This window comes from Chrysemys picta, chromosome 10 (genome assembly GCF_011386835.1).
Source record: "Chrysemys picta bellii isolate R12L10 chromosome 10, ASM1138683v2, whole genome shotgun sequence".
In the NCBI taxonomy this organism is placed as follows: domain Eukaryota; kingdom Metazoa; phylum Chordata; order Testudines; family Emydidae; genus Chrysemys; species Chrysemys picta.
In genome coordinates this window covers 72,285,727-72,311,722 of record NC_088800.1, presented here as the reverse complement: position 1 = coordinate 72,311,722, position 25,996 = coordinate 72,285,727, and the positions used below count along the sequence as shown (strand labels likewise).

At 42.6% G+C, this 25,996-nt stretch overlaps 1 protein-coding gene across 2 annotated transcripts in view; it reads right to left on the bottom strand.

Annotated features, from left to right (window-relative positions):
* Nucleotides 1-25,996, bottom strand: part of MOSMO (modulator of smoothened) — a 55,747-nt gene that overhangs the window by 4,448 nt on the left and 25,303 nt on the right. The window contains exons 2-3 of one of the 2 annotated variants that reach the window (XM_024102313.3): nt 14,953-15,165; nt 14,631-14,757 (exon numbers count right to left, since the gene is read on the bottom strand). In XM_024102313.3, coding sequence (XP_023958081.1) covers nt 14,631-14,757; nt 14,953-15,165 — 340 coding nt within the window. The remainder of the gene's footprint in view (nt 1-14,630; nt 14,758-14,952; nt 15,166-25,996) is intronic. The other variant, XM_005304731.5, reaches the window with a different exon arrangement.

Below are 25,996 nucleotides of genomic sequence, written 5' to 3'. Positions count from 1 at the left end.
TGAAAAAAATCCCCCACTCTCTGTGAACCTTGTGTGTATTCAGGGCAGACATTTTGTTGCATCTCTTTAGACCTCAAATGTCTCTTCATAAAACTATGACTGCTAAATTCATGGCGCATCACTGAAGAAAAGATTTGTTAGTGTTTTTTTTATAGAATAGCCTTTAAATTCTAGTTTAGGTCAGATGTGCAATGACTTCAAACTATTGCCCAAGTATATTTGCATAACACAATAGGCTAATTTAGCATACTTAGACTAAGACTACAATAGCAGCTGCATTTCATGTCAGGACTGACATGCACTATCACAATGGTTCTCAACCTGTGGTCTGGGACCCCTGGGGGGTCTGCGGATTATGTCTAAGTGGTCTGTGAAAGACTTAGCCTGAAAACTGACTCAACAGAATTCAATTATATATATACAGACAATATTTAATATTCAAAAGTCAAATTAGCCACTAGAGGGAGCCTATACCTCCTATTAATAAATTGGCAGAACTCTATTTTGCGATAGGAAGGAAGGGACTTTGAACCTTTAGATTCTTTCACCCAAAAAACAAGAACAAGTTCCCCATTTTTAGCTGTATGTTTTCCATAACTGGACTATGGAAGTGATTCTTGGATACATGCTGTTTGAATAGACCTGATAAACAACAGCAGATGTTGCTTTTGAAATGTCCTCTTATGAAACTCGGTAGAGCTGGTCGCCATAAGGAGCCCATTGGTTCCAATAAGCTCACTGAGGTGGGCCATAAAGGAAGGGGGCAGGACCACAGGATGCTCTTGACAGGGTTGCCAGCTGTATGTCCTGCAGGGTGCTGCTTCTTCAGAGTGCATCTCAAGGGAGGGAGGCTAGAATAGGAAAGTAGAAGACCTTTGTGAAAGAATCTATAAGGTTGAAAGAAAGTGTAGAATCAAATGAAGTAAAAATCTTAAATGAACCAAACTGTACCATAGAATTTCTATGGATAGCAATTCTATGCTTGAATAATAAGAATATAGCAGTAGGGATATATTACAGACCACCTGACCAGGATGGTGATAGTGACTGTGAAATGCTCAGGAAGATTAGAGAGGCTATTAAAATAAAAAATTCAATAATAATGGGGGATTTCAACTATCCCCATATTGGCTGGGTACATATCACCTCAGGAAGGAATGCAGAGATAAAGTTTCTTGACACCTTAAATGACTGCTTCTTGGAGCAGCTAGTCCTGGAACCCACAAGAGGAGAGGCAATTCTTGATTTAGTCCTAAGTGGAGCACAGGATCAGGTCCAAGAGGTGAATATAGCTGACCGCTTGGTAATAGTGACCATAATATAATTAAAATTTAACGTCCCTGTGATGGGGAAAATACCACAGCGGCCAGACACTGGAACATTTAATTTCAGAAAGGGGAACTACCCAAAAATGAAGAGGTTAGTTAAACAGAAATTAAAAGGTACAGCACCAAAAGTAAAATCCCTGCAAGTTACATGGAAACTTTTTACAGACACCATAATAGAGGTTCAACTTAAGTGTATACCCCAAATTAAAAAACATAGTAAGAGAACCAAAAAAGAACCACCATGGCTAAACAACAAAGTAAAAGAAGCAGTGAGAGGCAAAAAGACATCCTTTAAAAAAGTGGGAGTTAAATCCTAATGAGGAAAATAGAAAGGAGCATAAACTCTGGCAAATTAAGTGTAAAAATATAATTAGGAAGGCCAAAAAAGAATTTGAAGAACAGCTAGCCAAAGACTCAAAAAGTAATATCAATAAGTAAGTACATCAGAAGCAGGAAGCTTACTAAACAACCAGTGGGGCCACTGGATGATTGAGATGATAAAAGAGTACTCAAGGATAATAAGGCCATTGTGGAGAAACTAAATGAATTCTTTCCATTGGTCTTCATGGTTGAGGAGGTGAGGAAGATTCCCAAACCTGAGCCATTCTTTTTAGGTGACAGATCTGAGGAACTGTCCCAGATTGAGGTGTTATTAGAGGAGGTTTTGGAACAAACTGATAAACTAAACAGTAATAAGTACCCAGGACCAGATGGGATTCACCCAAGAGTTCTGAAGGAACTCAAAATATGAAATTGCAGGACTACTGTCGTCTGTAACCTATAATTTAAATCAGCTTCTGACTGGAGGATAGCTAATGCGACGCCAATTTTTTAAAAAGGGCTCCAGAGGAGATCCCGGCAATTACAGGTCGGTAAGCCTGACTTCAGTACCGGGCAAACTGGCTGAAACTATAGTAAAGAACAAAATTGTCAGACACATAGATGAACATAATTTGTTGGGGAATAGTCAACATGTTTTTTGTAAAGGGAAATCATGCCTCACCAATCTACTAGAATTCTTTGAGGTGGTCAACAAGAAGGTGGACAAGGGGGTGCCAGTGGATATAGTGTATTTAGATTTTCAGAAAGCCTTTGACAAGGCCCCTCACCAAAGGCTCTTAGGCAAAATAAGCAGTCATGGGATAAGAAAGAAGGTTCTCTTATGGATTGGTAACTTGTTAAAAAATAAGAAACAAATGGTAGGAATAAATGGTCAGATTTCAGAAAGGAGAGAGGTAAATAGTGGTGTCCTCCAGGGGTCTTTACTGGGCCCACTCCTATTTAACATATTCATAAATGATCTGGAAAAAGGGGTAAACAGTGAGGTGGCAAAATTTGCAGAGGATACAAAACTACTCAAGATATTTAAGTCCCAGGCAGACTGTGAAGAGCTACAAAACATCTCTCAAAACTGGGTAACAAAATGGTAAATGAAATTCAATGTTGATAAATGCAAAGTAATGCACATTGGAAAACATAATCCCAACTATACATATAAAATGGTGGGGTCTAATTTAGGGGTTACCATCCAAGAAAGATCTTGGAGTTATTGTGGATAGTTCTCTGAAACATCCATTCAATGTGCAGCAGCAGTCAAAAAAGCAAACAGAATGTTGGGAATCATTAAGAAAGGGATAGATAAGACAGAAAATATCATATTGCCTCTATATAAATCCATGGTATGCCCACATCTTGAATACTGCATGCAGATGTGGTCACTCCATCTGAAAAAAAAGATATAGTGGACTTGGAAAAGGCTCAGAAAAGGTCAACAAAAATTATTAGAGGTATGGAACGGCTTCTGTACGAGGAGAGGTTAATAAGACTGGGACTTTTCAGCTTGGAAAAGAGACTAAGGGGGGATTTGATAGAGGTTTATAAAATCATGACTGGTGTGGAGAAAGTAAATAAGGAAGTGTTATTTACTCCTTCTCATAACACAAGAACTAGGGGCCACCAAATGAAATAAATAGGCAGCAGGTTTAAAACAAACAAAAGGAAGTATTTTTTCACACAACGCACAGTCAACTAGTAGAACTCGTGGACACACAGTCAACTTGTGGAACTCCTTGCCAGAGGATGTTGTGAAGGCCAAGACTATAAGACGGTTCAAAAAAAGAACTAGAGAAATTCATGGAGAACAGTCCATCAATGGCTATTAGCCAGGATGCGGTCCAGCTATTTGCCAGAAGCTGGGGATGAGCGACAGGGGATGAATCACTTGATGATTACCTGTTCCATTCATTCCCTCTGGAGCACCTGGCATTGGCCACTGTCGGAAGACAGGAGACTGGGCTAGATGGACCTTTGGTCTGACTCAGTAGGGCCGTTCTTATGTATAAGGACACCTCAGAATCAGATGAGACGTCATCCCCCATGTGCATTAGAGAGGCAAGTAATGCCAGTACCATGGTTCAGTAGGTACCAGAAGCCAGAGTTGGCTGGTGAGACAATACCAGAGGATATGCTGGTACCAGTTGGAAGCTCCTTTCAGTACCCTTGATGGGTTTGTGTGAAACTGGTGACCACATCAGTGCCAGGGGGCAAGTCACCATTGTAGGTAGGACTTGAGAATAGGTCAAGTCCAGGAAATCAGTTGGTACCGATACTACCTGCCAGTACTGAGGAGACAGGGCCTCAGCAGTTCTGGTGTTGACACGCGAGGTCTCCCAAGATATAGACTGAGAGGGTGACTTTCTCATCTCTTATCATTTTCTGGGGAATGGAAGCTCTTCTTTTTTTATGGTATGGACAGTTCTGAGGTGTCGCCACGGTCTTTGCTAACCGCAGCGGTCGTGACAGCCAATGGGGCTTTCTGAGTAAATTAACCTGATTATGATTTGGACTCTGTGGGTCTCAGCGGATACTCCATCAACAGGAGCTTTAGACTGTTCTCCCTCAATTTCTTAGATCTACTTTTAAATCCTGAGCTGATCTTACATTTGGAGGGGATATGAGTCCCTCCTAAGAAGCAGAGACAATTTGAGTGTCCATTGCTGCAGGAAAAAGACCTATAGCAGGTCTGGCAGGGTCTGAAGCCCAGGACCTGGGATATAACCCGTTATTTGACGCTGTGATTGAGGCCGGAGAAAAAACAAAAGCCTAGATCAGGCAAATGAAAGGAGGGAAGGGGCAACACCCTCTCCCCAGAGCACAAGCTGAGCTAAATAATAGAAAAATAAAAGTAAAAGTAATTACTAAAAAAATAAGCAAGAGGTAGCAAGCTCCATGGCTAGCTAATGGACACTATCACTGTTCCCTCTAATTTTTTCCATCCATGTGCGGAATAAATGTTGTTATATGCACCGAGGTATTTGTGGATGTGCGCCACCTTAGAAACAAAAACCCTAGATATATACATTTTTTAAAAGTTACCATAGGGATAATTACTCCAGCCAGTACAGATTAGGCATTTTAGAACTCACTACTCAAAGAAGTAAATGTAAGAGAAATGAAAATTATAAAATGCATAGACCAGCCAAAACACTAAAACACTTTGAAAGAATAAAATTACAGAGAATATATGTGCATTGCAGGAAGTACCAAGAAACAACAACAACAGTATTATGTGTTGGGAGGAGAGAGAGAGAGAGACTGTGTGAGCTGGCTGCTGGGGAAATTTCAGAAACAGTGCAATGTAGGCATTCATTCACTCACTGTTCACCGTAGCAGCTCCAAGTCCTGAGCCAGGCTGTGTCCCCTGTACTGCGGAGATGGGGTACAGGGGAAGGGGAACACCCTGACATCAGCACACTCCCTCTCCCAGCCAGTAGGAGGGTCCTGCATGACGGAGCAACATGGGGGGAGGGGCACCTGAACACATGCTGCAAGCTGTGCGCGGTCTGCTAATCAGCTGGGCAGCATTTGAATTTCTCCTGGGTGGCCATGCAAGCGCATAGCTTACAAGGAACACAGGACACTCTGGTGTTCCATCTCAAGCCACAGGCAATTGAGTAGGAACTGGCGGCAGCTCTGCCTTTCCCTCTCCATATATACCTTCCTACCAGAGCAAGAGGATATCTAGAGCACAGGTGTAGACCCATGGACACAGCTGACGAAAATCCCATCCTGAAGTGGAGCACCCATAAAGATGCTACTCAGAGAATCACCTTAATTCAGGACCCTTGTACATATGCATTATGATCATGTAATTAAAACTTCTATCATATGCTATTTTTTCACAGGACCCTGTCTCATTCAGTGCACTGGATGGAGAATCAATCTGGGAATCAATCAGCTTTGTGCAGTGAAGGAGACTTGTGTGTAAAACCCTACCTCATTTGTTGAGGAAATTAGGAGGTGTTCAGTGTGCTCTAGTGGGCACACACTCTTCTGCATACCTCTGCCCCCAAACTTGACCCCTTTTGCCCTGTCCTCTCAAACCTGTTCCTATCCCAGTCTCTTCCCTTCATCCCCCAGCTCCTGGTCTTAATCTCAAGAAGTTGTGTTACTAAAACCTAAGAATTTCAATAATATCTTAATAGCATGACAAATAAGTTTGGTTTGAAATAAAACAAATCTTTAATCAATATTCTTTCCACTTTAAAAAACAGCACACAGCAGCAAGTCAGAGTGAATGGAGAATATATCTTTGAAATTTCTCTTCTGATGTCACTCTTTTTAAAAAACACTGGCACACTGCAAGCTTTATGGTAAGAGGAATCTAAAGATAAAACAGCTTTCAGGACAACACACATTTCAGCTGAAACAATGACTACTTAGAAGGCTGACTTAGAAGAATGACTATTCAGAATCAATAATATAAGCCACAGAAGTTAAAAAAAGAACTTCAAATAAATGAAACTGATTTGCCAAAAGATAATCCTTTATCTTAGAGTTTGGAACCCAGCTCAAACACTTTTGTAATGTTTGAGATCGTGTTTTGAGAGACGTGATCCCTACCCTGAAGAGTTTACAGTCTATATTATACAAAAACAGACCAATCAGCTAGACAAAGAAAGAAGCTAGTGAAGAGTGGGCTAGAGTAAACAGCAATACTGCAAGAGTAATGATTTCTGATATTTAACACTGTTCATTGTAGAAATGGAAGAGTCAATAAAATGGAGTTGACTATAAAATCATTAGCCCATCGTATGCAAGAGCCACATCTACATTTAATGTGTGTTATACTAAAGAAGTCAGGGGTGATGGCTTTAATTATGGAGGTTCCTTTATGGAGTACTACTCAGCCTGAGCTATAAAGTGCGAATTGCCCTGATTGAGGGACTGGGGCGGAAAGACTAATTAAAGGCCTGGGTTGATTGTCAGCCAGGCCTGCTAACTGCTCACTGCCCTGATTGAGGGATTGGGCAGAGGGACTAACTGCTACTTGGATTAATCACCAGGTGGACTCACCAGCTGGGAGCTACGCTCTGCTTGAGAAACAGCAAGGAGGCACGGCCTCCTGCCCTGTCAGAAGGGGAAAGACACACACACCCCTCCTGACAGGCATAAATATCTCCCTGCGACATGCTTCTCCGCACAAAAACAAGAGGTTGCAAAGTCCCTTAAGGGAGGTTCAGTACAAGCTACTATGAGCAGAGTTGACCATCTGTGGGTACTAAAGAGCAGTTCGACACTGCAGGAGAGGAGAAGGAAGGAAAACACTAGCGTTTCTTTGCTGACTCTCCTGCTAAGAGACTTGCTATGGGTCACCAGGAAAGGAAAAGCCTTGGCACTACGAGCCAGAGTAGGTGCTCTGCAGTGGGCATGCCTTCTGCTAAGATGTAGTTGTGCTGTTTCTTAACAAAGTCGATTAAAAAAAATTATCCATGTCTTACCTGACAATTTCCTTTCTTGGAGGAATGAGGGTCATAGATCCATAAGACTGGGACTCTATGCAGCCTTGGAGGCAGACCAAATATATTAGAGGTGTGGCTCCACCGCTAAGGGTATGTCTACACTACGAAATTAGGTTGATTTTTTAGAAATAGATTTTATACAGTCGATTGTGTGTGTCCCCACTAAGTGCATTAAATCAGCAGAGTGTGTCCACAGTACCGAGGCTAGTGTCGACTTTCGGAGCGTTGCACTGTGGGTAGCTATCCCACAGTTCCTGCAGTCTCCACCGCCCAATGGAATTCTGGGTTGAGCTCCCAATGCCTGATGGGGCAAAAACATTATCGCGGGTGGTTTTGGGTACATCTCGTCAGGCCGCTCTCCCTCCCTCCCTCCGTGAAAGCAATGGCAAGCAATCGTTTCTTGCCTTTTTTCCTGGGTTACCCGTGCAGACGACATACCACGGCAAGCATGGAGCCCGCTCAGCTCACCGTCACCGTACGTCTCTTGGGTGCTGCTGGCAGACGTGGTACTGCATTGCTACACAGCAGCAGCTCCTTGCCTTCGTGGCAGCAGACAGTGCAGTATGACTGCTAGCCGTCATCGTCGTCTCCTGGGTGCTCCTGGCCGACCTCAGTCAGACATGGGAGTGACTCCAGGTCATTCTCTTCTTTAAGTTTCGTCTCATGGCGATTCAGTCCTGCCTGCAATATCATGCAAGCTGGAGGATTCTGCCTCAGGCTGCTCTCCCAGCTGGCAGCACTGCGCGGTCGTGCCTACCCTTTGCTCTCATGGCTCATGAAGCCTGGACAGTAGTAAGGAGCAGTTCAACTATAGGCTGAGCAAGTGCAGAATGGTGGTAGAATGTGCCTTTGGATGTTTAAAAGCTCGCTGGCGCTGTTTGCTGACTAGGCTGTTTGCGATTAGAAGAGCGCATCACAAAGACTTTGAAAACTAGTTTCATGACTGGCCAGGCTTCAGTGCGACAGTTGTGTGTGTTTCTCCTTGATGCAAACCCGCCCCTTCTGTTGATTTTAATTCCCTGTATGCCAACCCTGTTAGCCATGTCATCAGTTGCCCCTCCCTCCGTGAGAGCAACGGCAGACAATTGTTGAAGATGTTGAAATGCCTATAGTTATCCTTGGGGACCCAGCCTACCCCTTAATGTCATGGCTCATGAAGCCATACACAGGCACCCTGGACAGTAGTCAGGAGCTGTTCAACTATAGGCTGAGCAAGTGCAGAATGGTGGTAGAATGTGCATTTGGATGTTTAAAAGCCGTTTGCCTCTCTGGTTGTTTGGTAGGCTTGCCTGAGCTCCTTAAGTTTCACATGGCACTGCTGTGGATCGCTGTTATAGCCTCTGTCCTTCATGCCCTTGGAGATTTTTTCAAATATTCCAGCATTTCATCTTTTGGAACGGAGTTCTGATAGCAGGTATTCCTCTCCCCATACAGCGATCAGATCCAGTACCTCCCGTTAGATTCATGCTGGAGCTCTTTTGCAATTCTGGGACTCCATGGTCACCTCTGCTGATCAGATCTGCACAGTCACCTCTGAGCTCGCCATGCTGGCCAAACAGGAAATTAAATTCAAAAGTTCGCGGGGCTTTTCCTGTCTACCTGGCCAGTGCAACTGAGTTGAGAGTGCTGTCCAGAGAGGTCACAATGGAGCACTCTGGGATAGCTCCCGGAGGGCAATACCGTCAAATTGTGACCACACTACCCCAAATTCGACCCAGCAAGGTCGATTTCAGCGCTAATCTCCTTGTCGAGGAGTACAGAAATCGATTTTAAGAGCCTTTTAAGTCCACAAAAATGGCTTTGTCATGTGGTGGGTGCAGGGTTAAAATCGATCTAACGCTGCTAAATTTGACCTAAACTTGTAGTGTAGACCAGTGCCTAAGAAACAACCAGTCAACTCTTCCAAAGCCTAGGAAAAACTAAGCACTCTATATAAGGGAACTTAAGCCATAAGACTAAACAGAACAATCTTCATGCAGAGCAAGCAATTAATGAATAATCAACTGAGCACCAATTAATAATTCAATGTCTTTTCCCAATTAACAGCCCATTCAGGGTGGGTTGGATCGTGGACCTCTTGACCCCAAGAAAGGAAATTTTCAGGTAAGACAGATACATTTTCCTATTCTTATTCATAATGAGGGCCACAGATCTAGAACATTAGGATTTTTATAGCACTGTCCACTTGGTGGCATGGGGGAACTATATACAGTTAAGTACAGATAACCCTTTCCTAATAGAAACTAGAATACTACAGCAAGGAGCACCCACTTATGGAAGGTAGCATCAGATGACAACTGGATGTCCAGTGTACAGCATCTGAATGTGGTATGACCAGATGACCCAGGTGACTACTTTACAGATTTTCTTGTCTGAGGCATATGATCTATCTGCCATTGAAGCTGCTACAGAATTGAGGGAGCTAGCTCTGATATTTGAAGATGAAGTTAGGCTTTTTGACTTGCACGATTCTGAGATGCAATATCTCAGCCACCTAGAAATGGATGATTTTGAGGCTCTCTTTCCCTTTGACACTGGAGAATAAAGTACAAACAACACATTTGTCTTTCTGACCCGACCTGTGTGGTAAATATATACTTTGAGAGCTCTGCAGTCATCCAAAGTATGCCACAATTTCTCTCTGGAGTGCAATGGATCTGGACAGAAGGATGAAAAAACAATTTCCTGTGTTCTATGGAATCTGGAGTTAATCTTTAGTCTGAAGTCAGGGTCAGTTTGAATACCCATTTAGCCTTATGAGCATGCAGTATTGACATTCCAGAAAAAGAGAGCTCCTAACTCAGACACGCTGTACGGAAACATGACTTTATTTGGACATAAGCTTTCGTGGGCAATAACCCACTTCATCATCTGAGGAAGTCAGTTTTAGCCCACAAAAGCTTATGCCCAAATAAATGTGTTAGTTTCTAAGATGCCACAAGGACTCCTCATTTTTTTTGCCAAGACTAACATGCCTACCCCTCTGAAACCCAAAAAAATGACTGTCATCCAAAAAGGCCATTTTAATGGTTAGAAAGTAATGAGACACCTTAATGAATTGTCCAAATGGAGGGCTTCTAATGGCACTGAGAACCAGCTAAGAGCCAAAAAACAAACAAACAAACAAAAACCTTTATGCACACCAGAAAGATGTAAAAGAGATGCTGCTCTCCTCAGAAAAATGCTGGATATCTAGGTAAGATTAAATTCACTACCTGTCCATTTCACTAACGATGCTAGACAGACAGCAACTTGACCTTTGAGAGTCTGAACTGTCAGGCCTAACCCGAATCCATTTGAAGAAATTAGAGGATCTGTGGTCCCAATACAGATGTGGGGGTGAAACCCTGGTGCTAGCCTCAATGGTTAAAACTCAACCAGGCACTTGAATAGGCTGAGTTAGTAGATTTATTTCTGGAAGCGAAAATTGTGAGTATTAGATCGCTGAATAATCTCTTTGGCTTAAGAGGCTCTGGTTCAAGAACCAGGCAGCTGGGCTCAGACTGTCTGAATTCTGACTGGCCCTTGTAATAGCATATCCCTTCTGAATGGAAATCAGTTGGGAGGTCTTTGTATCATATCAAGGAGATTGGTCAGAATGGGGATATTAGAATTATTAGTGCTGCTTCTCTCCTAATGGTCTGTAGCATTCTGGTGTGAAGAGAAAAAGGGAGGTAAGGCATGTAAGAATCCCTTTTGCCTATCTTTGCAACAAGGCATCTCTTGCCTTGGCTCTGTGATCCCACTGGCAAGAGAACAACACTGAAACCTTGTGATTCAGGTGGAAAGCAAAGAGATCTACAGCTGAGATACTAAATATCTTTACCAGGAGATGAGTGTAGGTCCCATTCTGGAGGATCTAAGTTTTGCCAGCTGAGCCAGTCAAGCATAACATTCAATTATTGCTTTGGATGTGAAAGTAACAAGTTGATTGCAGATTCTTCTTTGCCCACCTCATCAGGAGGTAAGCTTCTCTTTGAAGGACAATAGTCCTTATTCCTTTTGCCTGTTGATGTATGACATGGCTGAGGTGTTGTCTGTCATGGTCAGTCCATTAGGAAAATTCGGATGTGGGAGCAGAGCTTTGAACCCATACTGGATTGCCCTGAGCTCTCACCACTTTATGCTGTGCTTTCACTCTTTTTTGGACTAGACCCTTGGGCAGTCCTTGAACCCATGAGAATCCTCCTGGGGTGAGACACCTTCACGGTGCAGGTAAGAGACAGCTGGGAGATAAGAGAAAGCTCTGTAGCAACCTCATGTGAGCATTGGACCTCTAAGAATAACCACAGAAGAGATCACTGATCCCCAAAGAGTATGAATTGGTACTTCCCCTGAGAGGTTGACTATTTTGATAAGAGTTCTCTGCTTCTTGTATCTTTGCTGCAATAAACAACTTTGTAGAGGGCAGTGACTGTTCCCACTCAGACTAGAAATACACTGAGACTTAACTGATTTTTTCACTAAATCTTGGCTCTGAAACATCCTTATTGCTTCGGTGGTACAATCAATGAGGCTTGGATAAAGAAGTCACCCAGGAATGGGTAGACATAGACCCTATCCTGTCTGAGGGCAGATATTAGCACTACCAGCACTTTTGTAAATACTTGCAGTGCTGTTGCTAAACCATTGCTGTATTGGTAATGTGGTGCTCCAAGGATAAAGCTAAGGAAGCATCTGTGAGACTGTCAAATTGGACATAGGCATCCTTCACATCTATGGATGTCTGTGGATGTTACGGTCTCTATCTTGGATTTTTTTTTTTTTTAAATGGCTCTGTTGAGATACTTGATGTTGAGAAATGCTCTGTAGCCTTCTGACTTTTTTTTTTTTTTAAGTAAAGGCACAACATGGAGTAAGGTCATGGTTCTTCTGAAGAGGATGAACAGATTAAATTATTCCCATTTGTAGCAGATGGGATGTAGCAGATTTGTATGCCTCTCTGCAAACCCTGACTCCTCCTCTTCCTCAGGGAGAAGCCTTAGGACATGTGCTTTGTTTTATTTTTTTAAAAAGCCTGAGAGACAGCACACTTGCAACACTGTCCACCCAGATGACAGTTCTTTTGTTTATTTATTTATTCTTGTTGGCCTGACACCCCCAGATAGTTTTCATGCCAAAGGATGGGGCTAAGATTATGCCTGCGTGGATTTGGCTGCCTATGAAGGGTCTGTATAGTGAGGAGGCCACTCTTTCAGGTAAAACATTTTCCCCAGTTAGAAACATCTAGTCCCTGACCATTAGAAAAAAAAGGCACAATTATTTTTGATAGTGTTACCAGGAGGACTTTTGACTGGTGTACACCAAGGAACCTTCTGGAAGATATGGAAATTCACAGAGGGAGCTGAGGAGGACAGCCAAATACTTTCCCAGTCTTTAGGTGTGTTAGGAAAATCCCTACCCCACTATCACACACTCAAAGGATGCATAAGGAGGGATATATAGCTATAGCTTGTCTGAGGCATCGGCAAACCTCATAATTGTAGACCATCATCCTCGGTACATTTTTTAATCAAAGTCTATTCTCTGAGTGGTTTTTATTTTAATAATTTTATTATTTGAGTCATTCGCTAGGACTTGGAGTACTGGCCTTCCTCCCATAAGCAGGGAGAATTCCCTCTGTGGGGTGTGTGTATGCATGGCTACAGGAAACAGCGCATGTCCACAATGTGCACAGACTTGCCATGCTGCCCTCTGTGAGGGTGAAGAGGGGATCCCAACACTGACTATCCCCTGAGATGCTCTCTGTGAGGGTGATCTGGGGAACTAAATGCCTAGGATTTCTGCATTGCTGTACTCCATGAAAGCGAGCAGAGGAACCAGACACGAAGGATTATCTGTCCTGCTGCATTCTGCAGATTTATGCAGTTTGAGGGAAATGGATTTCATTTTATGCCTCTTAGAGTGCCTCCTAGAGGAATTCTCTAAATCAGACTCTTAGAAAATTAAGGGGTGTGGGTTGTGTGTTTGATGTTGGGGCGACTAGAGGGGTCCGACCATCTTTCTTATGCCTACCCTTAATCCTCATCAGAAGAGGAGAGACATTTTAGATGGATGGTTTGGATGGGCGTGAACCTTCTGGTTAGCTCTTTTGAGTAGCCTTGAGAAAGAGGGGTTTTGTGCTGGATGGGGTTCCAAAGCTGCTCCATGGTCACCAGACATGGCTGTGAATGTGGGCTCCAGTGATTGGGTGGGAAGCTTCCCTGGCCCTCTGCTATTGTGCTTCAACCTACACTCACCCCAAGTTTAGGGGGCGAGGGGAACGGAGGAGGAATTGCCACTTGCTAATGCCAGGGCAAATGCTGTCTCCTGTCACGTGTACCAGGTTCAGGGATTTTTGCAGATGAGCTGCTGCCATTGCTTCCAGGAAGCTCTCCTGCTTGGGGAGGGAGACTGAAGGAAACCCTGCCCCTTCCTGAGCATGTGAGAAGCTTGGATCTTCACAGAACAGGCAATGATCTCCATGCAGGCACCTAATCAGAGGGCTAGTGCAAGGTTTTCTTCTTGGCCTTCTCTACCATGCTGCACTACAGGTGGGTGCGCAGGGAACACAGAGTCCTCCAGTGACTGAGGAGAAAGGGAATCCTCTCTGTCAATAAAATCCCGACAGCATGGAGAGTTTAAGCCATTTTTTTCCCTTTTCTTTCTCCCTAAATTTCCTCTGAAGCAGGGACGAGCTGGTCTGCCTGCCTGCCTGCAGCTGGAAATGCAAATGGAAACTGGCAGTTTCTCAGTGGTGAAGCCACACCTCCACTGCCTCTGATTGACAGGTTTGGTCTGCCTCCAAGGCTGCCTAGAGCAGTGATTCTCAACCTTTCCAGACCACTGTACCCCATTCAGGTGTCTGATCTCAGCCCCGGGCAGCGGGGCTTTGGCTCCAGCATGTATCTTAGCTTTGCGGGGGCCCTGCTTGCCACCCCTGCACTTGCCACCCCCCTAAAACCATCCCCAGGTCGAGAAACTCTAATATAGTATATAGAGCAGTATAAACAAGTCACTTGTCTGTATAAAATTTTAGTTTGTACTGACTTTGCTAGTGCTTTTCAAGTAGCCTACTGTAAAACTAGGAAAATATTTAGATGAGTTGATATGCCCTTTGGAAGACCTCTGTGTACCCTCAGGGGTACATGTAACCAATGTCATGGATCTGTGGACCTCATTACAAATAAGACAAAACAACTTTCATGAGAATTGTAACAAAACAGAGTTAGCATCAACCCTGCATCAAATGTTTACAGAAGGAGACTTCAACAGGACTGATTCCAGGGCAATAATGAGACCAAGGTCCACCAACACCCTCCTCCACATGTGGGTAAAAAAGGCTTCAACCATTCCATTATTCCAGCCACCAGTGAGTACCAGCCACCAGTGAGTACCAGCCACACTGGCCAAATTAAGAGTTCACATGACTCAGGAACAACCTAACCATCCCCACTCCTGCACACCCATTTCCTTGGGCCACTTTGTGACGTTCCCTGTGGGGAGAGGGGCTGGAAGCTACCATGGTCCGGAGGTGTACTTCTTTCTTCCTCTACCCTGGGGCTGCAGCAGGTGATCAGCACTGTGACTATAAAGCCAGGATCCCAAAGATCTTCCCTTGATTCTCAGCCACTTCTGGATACCAAACCCTTGATTTTAAAGAAGAGGATTATTTCCACAAAGCAGGAATTTAAAAGGAAAAGCATTCTGTCTGATCAGGGCAGAGTTTTACCACTGGTCTCTGGCAACAACCCCCACCCAGATTTGGTAAAAAGAAAAAAAGAAAAAAAAATTCTACCAGTTAATCCTTCAGACAGGCTTACTTCGTAGCTGAAGTCACTTACTTCCAGTGAATGCTATCCAGCGGGCATATTTAGTAGCTTCTCTTCGCCAGTGGGAAGCCACTAGCAAACCACATGTGACAGTCAGTGAAATGATTCCCATAATGATGAAAAATAATGTGGTGACCCACTCAGGAGGCAGCCGTGGAGGAATACAGGTCCTGTCACGTCCATGGATGGTTTGACACTGTCGCACAAGGCCAACTGTGAGTGCACCTGAAAATACAGAGAGGTAAGTCTTAGCAGGATCTACTTTTCCAAAGTAATATTCTGAGATGTCCTCATCTTCCCCATTGAAGGGCTCAGTGTCATGCCAAGACTCAGGCTAGCCGAAGAGGGTGGATGTGGCCCTCCTATGGAGCTTGTAAATGTCATTCAATGTCATCTGGAGTGGTGATGTGGGGGAGGGGAGAGAGAGAAGAAGAGGGAGGGTCATTTAGGTCATTGCTCTATCCCTTCCCCGATTTCTAGTGTCAGGGAAGATTCTTCTGGCTTTCCTCTAATTTCCTCCCACTAAGCAGGAGCCCCCTGTTAGTCAGCTGGGTCTAGCGCTGCACCCATTTTGCTCAGCACATTATTCAGAAAGGTAACACAAGTAAATTGTTTCTCCACACCTGTAAATACAAATTTACTGCTGTAAGGCACAACGCATGTGTGTGTCTAGATCATAGCTAGAATATGTCTTTTGAAGGATGCACTTGAGAATATCCCTTTCAGAATTCTTTCATCCAAGAGGGCTAGGTCGGTTCTTTTGATAGTTAAATAGGCAAGTTAAATACATACGAGGATTTCTATGTTACCAGATTTAAAGGTCACTTCAATCCATTCAGTACACAGGATGCAAGAGAATGGGTCTAATTATTACAAATATTCTAATGTTGTGCCACAACCTGCAGCTTATAGGAAAAAGAAACTGAGGTAATTAAAAAGTTATAGTTTACTTCCAGTTTAGTAATGGAAGAGTCATTTAACACACAGAATATAGGAAAGACAATAATGCAATGCACAGAGTTTTGTAAGTGGCACAAGATTAGGTACTTTCCATTAAACCCAAATAGTTTTGATTTTAAGTTTAAATTTACTGCTTTCAAGCACGGCTGCTGGAATTAGGGGTATTGGAGGTGCAGCAGGGTTTCCATCATATTTAGTTTTGTTCAATGGCTTTCAGCACCCCCCACTATGAAAGCAGTGACATTGCAACAACTTTTAAGATGCACAAAGAAGTTTTTATAGTCCAATACCAATTGCAAAACTTAATTTACTGGAAAATTTGAGCCCAGACATAACATGAGATTCAAAGAGACAGTCTGCCAGTGTCTCTAAAATCTTGAATCCTGCATTTTGTGGTACAATCAATTCCACCCCTACTCACAAATCCTTTTCACATGTAAAGATGATTTCCTACAGCCAAATCAAAGATAAACTCAGCAGTGCATGGTATTATCTTACATTAGTTAAAAATAAACATCCCCCCAACACACATACACAAATATTAGACACTGTAAACAAGTGTTGCTATACTTAAAGGACACTTTAAAAATGGAGAGGGAAGGAGGTTGGACAAATACATACAATGGAACTAGGAAACTGAAGTTCTGTGAACCATTCAGGAGTAGAAAAGATTTCTGTATCTTATTCTTAATGCTTTTCCAAAAGAGAAAATATGCAAACCAAAACACCCAACTCACGGACCGGAACAACGGCTGGTGTTTACACCTACCCTCCAGGATGCCAGGGCCAGAAATAGGCACAGGCTCCTTTTATGAGTGCACACAGAGTGCCTGCTCATGCTCCCAGCACTCATGCCCAGCAGAGTCAAAACAAACACAGGTCGTTATTTTTGAGTAATAAAACAGCGTACTAGGTCAGATTTTCTCTTTCTGCTGGAACATTTTAAAAACAAGAGCAGAATTAGGAATAAGCAAGTTCTAAATCAACTTTGTTCAACCAATTCTGGAATCTTTGTTCAGGTTGTGGACCCTATTCAAATATGTCCCTTTAGTTAAGTTTTTTTAGCAAAAATATTCAGACAGGTTGACTTCTCTCCTGTTTCAGACTTAAGACAACCCTGTAAACAGACCTACAACCAAGGAAGTTACAGCAACAAGATTATCCCATATCTTGGAAAAATTAGTAGTTTCCGCTCAAACATATAGAGACATGTAACAGTAGGATTGATGTAGGTCAGGATTAAGGAGCATACTGGCAGATTTACACAAGGAAGTTTGCACTGTACCTACATATGTAGGACATGGCTCTAGTCTTTGCAAGAACTTTGGACTCTTCAGTCTTTTGTTGCCGAGAGCCACAGGGGCTAAGATATTTAGTCTCAAAAGTTTAACTGAGGAAGCTGCAGAGACCAGATCCGGCCCCAACAGTGGGTATGGCTTCTTGGACTCCTCAGTCTTTTGCTGCTGAGAGCCACAGGGACTAAGGGCTGGTCTACACTTGGGGGGGGGGGGGAAATCGATCTAAGATATGCAACTTCAGCTACGAGAATAGCTCTGGTCCTCACGGCGCGGGATCGACGGCCGCGGCTCCCCCGTCGAATCTGCTTCTGCCTCTCGCTCTGGTGGAGTTCCGGAGTCGACGGGGAGCGCGTTCGGGGATCGATTTATCGCGTCTAGATGAGACGCAATAAATCGATCCCCGATAGAGCGATTACTACCCGCCGATATGGCGGGTAGTGAATACGTACCCTAATATAGGCCATATAGATCTTGGACTGGATCTGAGCAATCTTCCAGAGGGTCTCACCTTGAGGGCTCCCTTCAGGAGGAGGAGCTGCAGGAGACAGGGCTGGCGTTAGCGAGTAGCAAGCAGGGCAATTGCCTGGGGCCCCAAGCCACAGGGGGCCCTGCAAAGCTAAGTTACATCACATCTACAGAGTCACTGTGGGTAAATGTAATATGAATATTTCAGTAATTTAATCTCTAAAAGTGGAAATAAATCACACTAAAGCAGAGGTTTTCAAACTGTGGGGCGCCCCCCCACAGAGGGCGCAGAGGAATGCTGGGGAGGGGCATAGCAATGCCAAACAGTTCAGGCTTCAGCCCTGGGCAGTGGGGCTTTGGCTTCAGCGGGTGGAGGCCCACTCCTTAGTGTCTGCCCTGGGTCCCAGTGAATCTAACGCTGGCCCTGGCATGAAAGTCTCTTTATCCTTGTGGGTTCTGGGAGCAAATGCAGAAGATCAAACACCCAGAAGGTGAATGTCTTTCTCCAGGCACTTGAGGCACTGTATGTGGCTGTAGTATGCGGGGAAGACATCTGGGCAGGAAGTGCATATTTTAACCCCAGGCTCTTCTGCTTTTTCAGGTCTGCCATCACACAGAACTGAAAGAGAATCACCGACTGACTAAACTAACTGCTAACGCCAGGGTGGATAAAAATCAATGATTTTTTATATATATATATTATATATATATAAAAAATCAGATTTTTTTGGATAAAATGCTTTTTGAGGAAAAAACCTATTTAAAGATAGTTTTAATTAAGATACATTATAGCGCAAAGATATCTCATAATGGAATAGGGATTATAAATTCTAATTCTATAGTATGAGACAATATATTAATGTAATGTTTAAGAAAAGTTTTGTAAATGAGTTTCAATAGTTCATGGATTAGGGACCTGATTTTATGGAGTTCCAGAGGCTTCTGTATAGATTATTTAGGTTAATCTTTCTATCTACCCAATGGGACTAGTGCTCAGTCTAGAAGATACCATCAGAGATGCTTAGTTTTGCAGTTCTCAAACTGTGGATTTGCATCTCCAGAGAGAACATGCTTGTTAACAGCAAAAATGTTTTTAAATAAATAAATAAATAAAAATATATAGAGAGGTAAGAAATAACAGACCTCAACCCTATTGTCCCTCTGCAAATTTCTGTACACAGTGTCAATCCCTTACCTCTCTCTAAAAGTGCAAAGTTTCAAAAAGTTCAATGAATAGAAGATTGTTGGGGGCGGAATAGATCTGGACAAGGAGAAGAAGTCTGGAGATAAATGTTTGAAGGGAGGGACAGGCAGTAGGAACAAAAGTGGAACGGTTTGAGCAGCATATTCCAGAATTCTAGAGGTCTTTCTAAGTGGTCTTCATTGATTTGAAATCTACCATACCATTCTCTCACTAGAAGGGAAAATCTATAATGGCAGCAGGCCATAAGAGAGACCCAGTTTGGGAATATTTTAATGAAGTTCCTCTACCCGTGGGTAAGACAGGAATGCGTGCAAAATGAAAACAGTGCAACAAAGAAATTGGTTGCCCTAATGAAACAACATCATAAGAAATGTTCCTTCTCACGAGGAAGCTATGTTGAAAATGATGAAAGGAATGTGTCTGAACATGCAGGATCTTCAGGTTGGTAAACTTTTTTATTTCATACTTCTTTCTTAAGGACTGCCTGCCTGCCTGTCTTCCTTCTGTCTTCCTCTTATTCTTGAATTCTCATGTTTGAGCAAAAAATATAGTTGTTACTCTATGGTACTATCATTTTAAGTGCAGTTGTGATAAAAAAATAAACAGCTGAAATAGGCAGATCTTCCTTTTACAATTTCACCTTTAAAGTAGTACTCTGTGTCAGTGAATGTAATAAGTAATACTAAATGAGCAGTATGGAATAATAATTAAATAACTGCATTGACTTATTTTGTTTAGGAGAATCCAGCCTCAACATACAGGATTCTGAAGACTATCCACCTTCAAGATCACCATCATTTTCTATAGTTTCAGAGTTATCTGCCAATGATAGCGTTTCAGGTCACATCATGTATGTTACATAGCCACAGTATAACACCTGTAGCAAAAAGGGGAAAAAAAATCTCCATCATCCAGAAACAACCATGGATAAGTTTGTGATAAGAACCAGCAGATTACAAAAAGAGGCAACTGATGAAAAAATTGCCCGATTTGTTTATGCAACAAACTCCCTTTCCGTATGATTGAGAACCCACACTTCATTAACATGGTTCAGTCATTAAGACCAAGATACAGTCCACCCAACAGAGCAGATGTCGCAGGCAAATTGCTGGGTAAAGTGTATGAAAGAAGCAGTGTGCAAAAGGTCTAGAGGGTAAAATTGCTAACCTGAGTCTTGATGGGTGCAGCAATGTCCACAATGATCCTGTTGTATGTGCTTGTGTGACAACAGAAGAAAGGAATGTCTTCTTTACAGAAACAATTGCTACATCAGGAAATGCACACACAGCAGAATACTTACAAGTAGCAGTAGTAAAAGCTATAACAAACTGTGAAAAAAAATTCAAATGTCTAGTACACAGCTTGGTCACAGACAATGCTGCAAATGTATCCAAGATGAGAAGAAATTATTTAGAATTGAGTCCCAAATTAACAACATACGGTTGCAGTGCTCATTTGATGCACCTCCTAGCCAAAGACTTCAGTGTTCCAGAAATAAAGGCTAATGTTGTTGAAATTGCAAAATACTTCCATAACAACCCCTTGCAGCAGCTGCTCTGTGGGAGGAACCAAGCTAACTCTCCCACAAGACGTGCGATGGAACTCAGTAGTGGACTTTTTTGAGCACTATATCAAGAACTGGCCTAATCTGATGACAGTTTGTGAACAAAATTGTGAAAAAATAGATGGCACTGTCACAGCCAAAGTTCTCAACATTGGGCTTAAGAGAAATGTTGAACACATGCTGAGTACCCTGAAGCCTATTTCTGTAGCCTGGAACAAAATGCAGGGAAATAGCTGTTTTATTGCTGACACTGTTGAAATTTGGAAGGAACGGAGTGAGATCTTAAAAAGAGAAATATGCAATGACAGAGTTAAATTACAAGCATTAAAAAAACGAATAGGACAAGCACTGTCTCCAGCTCATTTTCTTGCAAATATTCTCAATACTTGTTACCAGGGTCAAACCTTAACTGCTGAAGAAGAGGAGTTGGCTATGACATGGACATCCAGCAATCATCCCTCCATAATGCCAACTATAATAAACTTCAGAGCTAAGGGTGAATCATTCAAGAAATATTATTTGCTGATGATGTTTTAAAGAAAGTCACACCAGTGAACCGGTGGAAGTCACTTAAGCACTTGGATTCAAAGACTGATGAAGTGATAATCTCACTTTTAACAGCAGTAACTTCTTCTGCCAGTGCAGAAAGAATATTTTCTTCCTTTAGACTAATTCACTCCAAATTGAGAAATCATTTGGGACCTGAAAAAGCAGGAAAGCTTGTTTTTCTTTTCCAGATTATGAACAAATAGGAAAATGAAGGTGAAGGCGACTGAGTTAGCTGCAGAAGAGTTGACCTGGCTGACAGTCAATTTAATTTTTTTTATTATTATTTCATTTAACTATTTTAGTTAAAAACAATTTAAAAAACAACAACCTGATTTTAAAAAACTTGAATATTTAACTAAATTCAAAAATTCATATGCTTGTTTTGTTAAATTATTATATGTTTGCTGTTGGAAAAAAAATCCAGAATACATAACTTTGTTGTTTTAGTTAAATAAAACAATTTAAATGTCTGTCTGGTGATGTTCGCCTCCTAATACAGCATGGCAAGAAAATCCTCCAAATATTAATGATTAACCTCCCAATGACTTCATAAATAACTGCTTCAATTACCTTTGGTAAATGAAATAGCCAATCATTCATTTTCTGATATAGCTGTAAAACTAATCTGAAAAGTTTTCAAAATAAATCACTTTAAAAATGTATAGTGTGTACCTTCTAAAAATGAAACCTACAGCTATCTCTGAGTTGCGAAGAATATGTATTAAGGTTATAACAACCAACAAGAATGCACTTTTATGTAGAAATCCACAATTAAAATCGAGTCTTCTTGACTAGTGATTTAAATAAGTATTTAACTCAAATTGATTTAAATCAAATCCACCCTGGCTAATACTAACTGAGAAAAAAGCAGCGCTAGCTCCAAAGAGCTTGGGGAGGTTCACATCTGTCCAGGCATATGGCTGAAAGGAACAGAGGTGGCAAGGGCATTCTGTCCTTTATATAGACTTGTCCTCAGAACATCGGTGACATTGAGGGGAGGGGCTGGGAGCACAAGAATGCTCTAGTAAGTTGACGCTGCTAGAAGAAGATTCTACCCCAAGGCACCACAAGGTGGCACAATATCCCATAAGTGGGACTATGCAGAGCCACTCGAAGAACTGCTTAGAGGAAGAGTATTGGACTTCCTAGCTTCATACTTAAGGGTTTGATAATAAATACAGAGCATTTCTTTAGTGGCTTTCTCCTCAAAGTTCTTTACAAACATTAACCCTTGACACCACTGTGAAATAGATACAAAACAGAGAGGTATTAAACTTCTGATCCTGTTCCCATTGTGGCAACACCCCTGTTGATTGCAGATTTCAACAGGAGCAAAACTGGGCCCATAGTGAATTGTCCAAGGCCTTAGAGCAGTGGTTCTCAAACTTTTGTACTGGTGACCCCTTTCACACAGCAAGCCTCTGAGTGCGACCCCCCTTGTAAAATAAAACACATTTTTATATATTTAACACCATTATAAATGCTGGAGGCAAATTGGGGTTTGGGGTGGAGGCTGACAGCTTCTGACCCCCCCATGTAATAACCTTATGAGCCCCTGAAGGGTCCCAACCCCCAGTTTGAGAACCCCTGCCTTAGAGTCTTGTAAATTCTATCTCATGTGCAATCACTATTTCAACTGATTTACATATGCATGCACATGCCAAAGGACAACACTAAATATTTGTCAAAGAATTCAACACAAAAACATTTCTACATGTTGTGTTCAATCATTTCAGCCGTGTGCCTAATGCAAACAGGCAAACTGATACCTGGCAGCTGCCTGACACACTAACTCAGCAAAGGAAATCTCGATTAGCCTTTCATAGCCCACTGACAAGATGTGGGACAAGACAAGGCAAAAATACTGGACCAGATGTAGTTTTACACCAATATCTGCAGGACACTCGACGTGTAGCTAGAAAACGGCTACTGCTTCACTATTTGGGAGTCATCGAGTTCTATCTAATGTATAGAATGAAAAGGCATTTGTCACTCAGAGAGTAACAATTATAGCACAATAGCTGGAAATTCAGTAAATGTTCAAAGGTGCTGGATTAAACAGCTGTGGAAACAAAACATTTTTTAGTCACAGAACGGATACAGCACAGGAACAGGGCCCTCCATCCTTACAGTGCCCACACAACTACTCCTGGGGAAAATCTGCAACAAAAAAATAAAAATTATGCACCCAATATTTTAAAATTCTGCAAAATTCTGCATATTTTGTCAAAATAGCACAATATAATCACACCAGTTTCAATTATTTTTCATCATTTATTTCAAAATACCTGTCAGCAAGAATGTCTGTAACAAAAATAACTCTGAGTAATAATTTATTTAAACTACAATACACAGTCACATTTCCTGCACTGCCCCAGAAGCACTGCAAAGCTTTGCGGGAGTCAGGGGTAACGGAGAAGCTGAGGGAGAGGGAAGTAAATTGCTGGGAAGGGGCCTGGGTGTGAACTTGGAGGGTTGTTGGGTATGGGTGGGAAAAGTAAAGAACAGGTTTTTTGGGGAGGGGTGGGGGGAGACTGTTAGGGAGCTTCCCCCACTAGACCTTAGCTGAGCCTTAGTCTCTCCCATTCAGTCAGGCACATGTGTCCCTGTCCGCATGTATCTGTGTCCCCACCCAGCCACTCTCTGTCTCTATGTGTTCCTGTACCTCCTCTCCCCATCCCCATGTGTCTTTGTGCCCCCACCCAGGCACCCCCTGTCCCTATGTAGCTCTGCACCCCCTCCCCTATCACCATGTGGCCCTGCCCCTCCTTCCCCCCTGTGGCTCTGTGCCTCCACTCCTCTCAGCCCCTGCCCCAGTCTGTCCTCCCCCACTAGCCCTTATGAGCCCCTGTTTGACACCCCCCTGCACCCCACACTGTCTGTCTCCCCAAAGCCAGTCTCCTGACCTGGCCTGGCAGGCGCTGCAAAGAAGGCAGGCTCTTTCTCTTCCCTATCTGGCTGGGAGCAGCTGCTGTGGTCTATCGCCATGGCGCCCTCTGGTGGGCAAAAGGCAGAACTGCAGAAAGTTATTTTCTGCTGGGAGCTGCTGCTCTGTTCTATCGCCACAGTGCCCTCTGGTGGGCAGCAACTTTTTCAGCAGAAGCTTTTTTCTGCGCAAAGAAATAAAAATATACACGGCTCATTTATTATGCGCACACAGTGGTGCAGAATTCCCCCAGGAGTAACTAATAGACCCTGAACTAGAGGGACCACTTGACAGTATGGGAAAGAATCTCTGTTTCCACACCATGTCTAACCCCAGGCTCTCTGCGGAGACTGCCAGCACGGGCATCAGCTAGTGCCAGTCCTGGAAGCAGTATAGGATACAGATATCTGGTCCACTAGGAACTGGATTCAAACTGCCAATTCCTTTCACATAGGTCAAACAGCCTTCAGAAGTTAACAAGTCAATCTCTACTGACTTGGGCTTAATTTAAACCAGTAACCTAGAGATGAAAGGTTTCATAACCCTTTCCCTACCCTTGCATTGCCCCCAAGTCATCCAGTCCAACAGAAATATTGTCATTTTTAAACACAGCATATTTATGCCAAAACATCCACCTGAATCACTTACAAAAATACTCCTTTGCAAACATTTTTGAGAGCATAGCTTGACTAATAATTCAATGCAGTTTTACCAGTCTCATAAAAATCAAGCATTTCATATTTGTGTAGATATATCTGTCTGCTGCTCAAAACCACCCAACTTCAACTCTTCCAACACAGCCAATCAAATGCCATCCTACTCCTGTTTCCTAGGTAACCAACAGAGCTACCAAGAAGGAAATCCATACAGTGATGGAAAGAAACAAAGATTGTTGCAGCTATTTCCCTCCCTAACACCTATGAATTATTAAAAGTGTCACAATGATACCAGCACTGAAAGACACAGTGGCATAAGAAATGCACATTATAACAGCAGATTATTACTGTTCTTCATTATTTGCTTGTAGCAGCATCCAAAATTACCCATGCAATGTATGGCTACCGAAAGACTGTTCCTGCCCTGAAGAGCTTACAACCCAATAAAAAACAGACACAAAAGAGGGTGAGGGTGGAGTGGGGATACCAAGTCAAAAGTACAATAAAAGGTCACATGGCCCATAAGTCTATTTATGAGACATTTCCTTTGTTCTTAAATCTTTCTTACCTCTTCACCTCGATACCTGCCCATCCTCAGTCCTCACCTATCACCCATTGCTATTGAACCTGTTACATTTTCCTGTTTCTATTTAAAAAAACAACAAACTACTCTATTTAAAGGCATCAAATTCTATCCACCACATCTTCCCTAGCCACAGCCTCTATTCCAGTCTCATTACACTCCTACCTCCCAAAAGTCAACCACTTCCTTGGCACGAATGCTCACTGCTAACATCAAACACAGTACTGTTACCCTTACAGAGGAGGTAAAAATAGCCAACTGTCACCTATTTACATTCTACATATACTTAGCTTGCCCCCCCACACTTGTGCTAAAAGTCCCTGGATTTGATCACCAGGAGAGTAGGGTGGTGGGGGGAAGCTGGCAGAGCATTTTTCATAAACAAACAGGTGAAGCAGGTTCCACAGTCTGACAGAACCCACATCTTCAACGACAGGACTCAGTGTAGAGCCATTCTGTTTACTCTGGATTTTGCTTAATAGGGTGATGGTAGGTAAAATTTTGGCTTATTGCTGATTGTGGAACATAACTTAGATGCCATCGATATAAAACACTTAAATCATTATTAAAACACACTAAACCTAAGTAGATGAGGCCAGGCTAATTGGGCACTTTAAATAAAAATAGGGAAAAAGGAAGAATTGTGGTTTTCTAACATTCACACGCCACACACGCAGGATAGCTTTTTGTATATAAATAGTGGAACAGATCAGCTAAGACTTCTGCCCTCCTCCGCACACACAGAGGAAAAGAAAAGAGCTGCGGAGGGTTGTTCATTGGGGGTGAGAAGGCACTTTTTATGAAGGCAAAGTTACAATAAAATGTTAGCATATTACATTGTACATTACTTG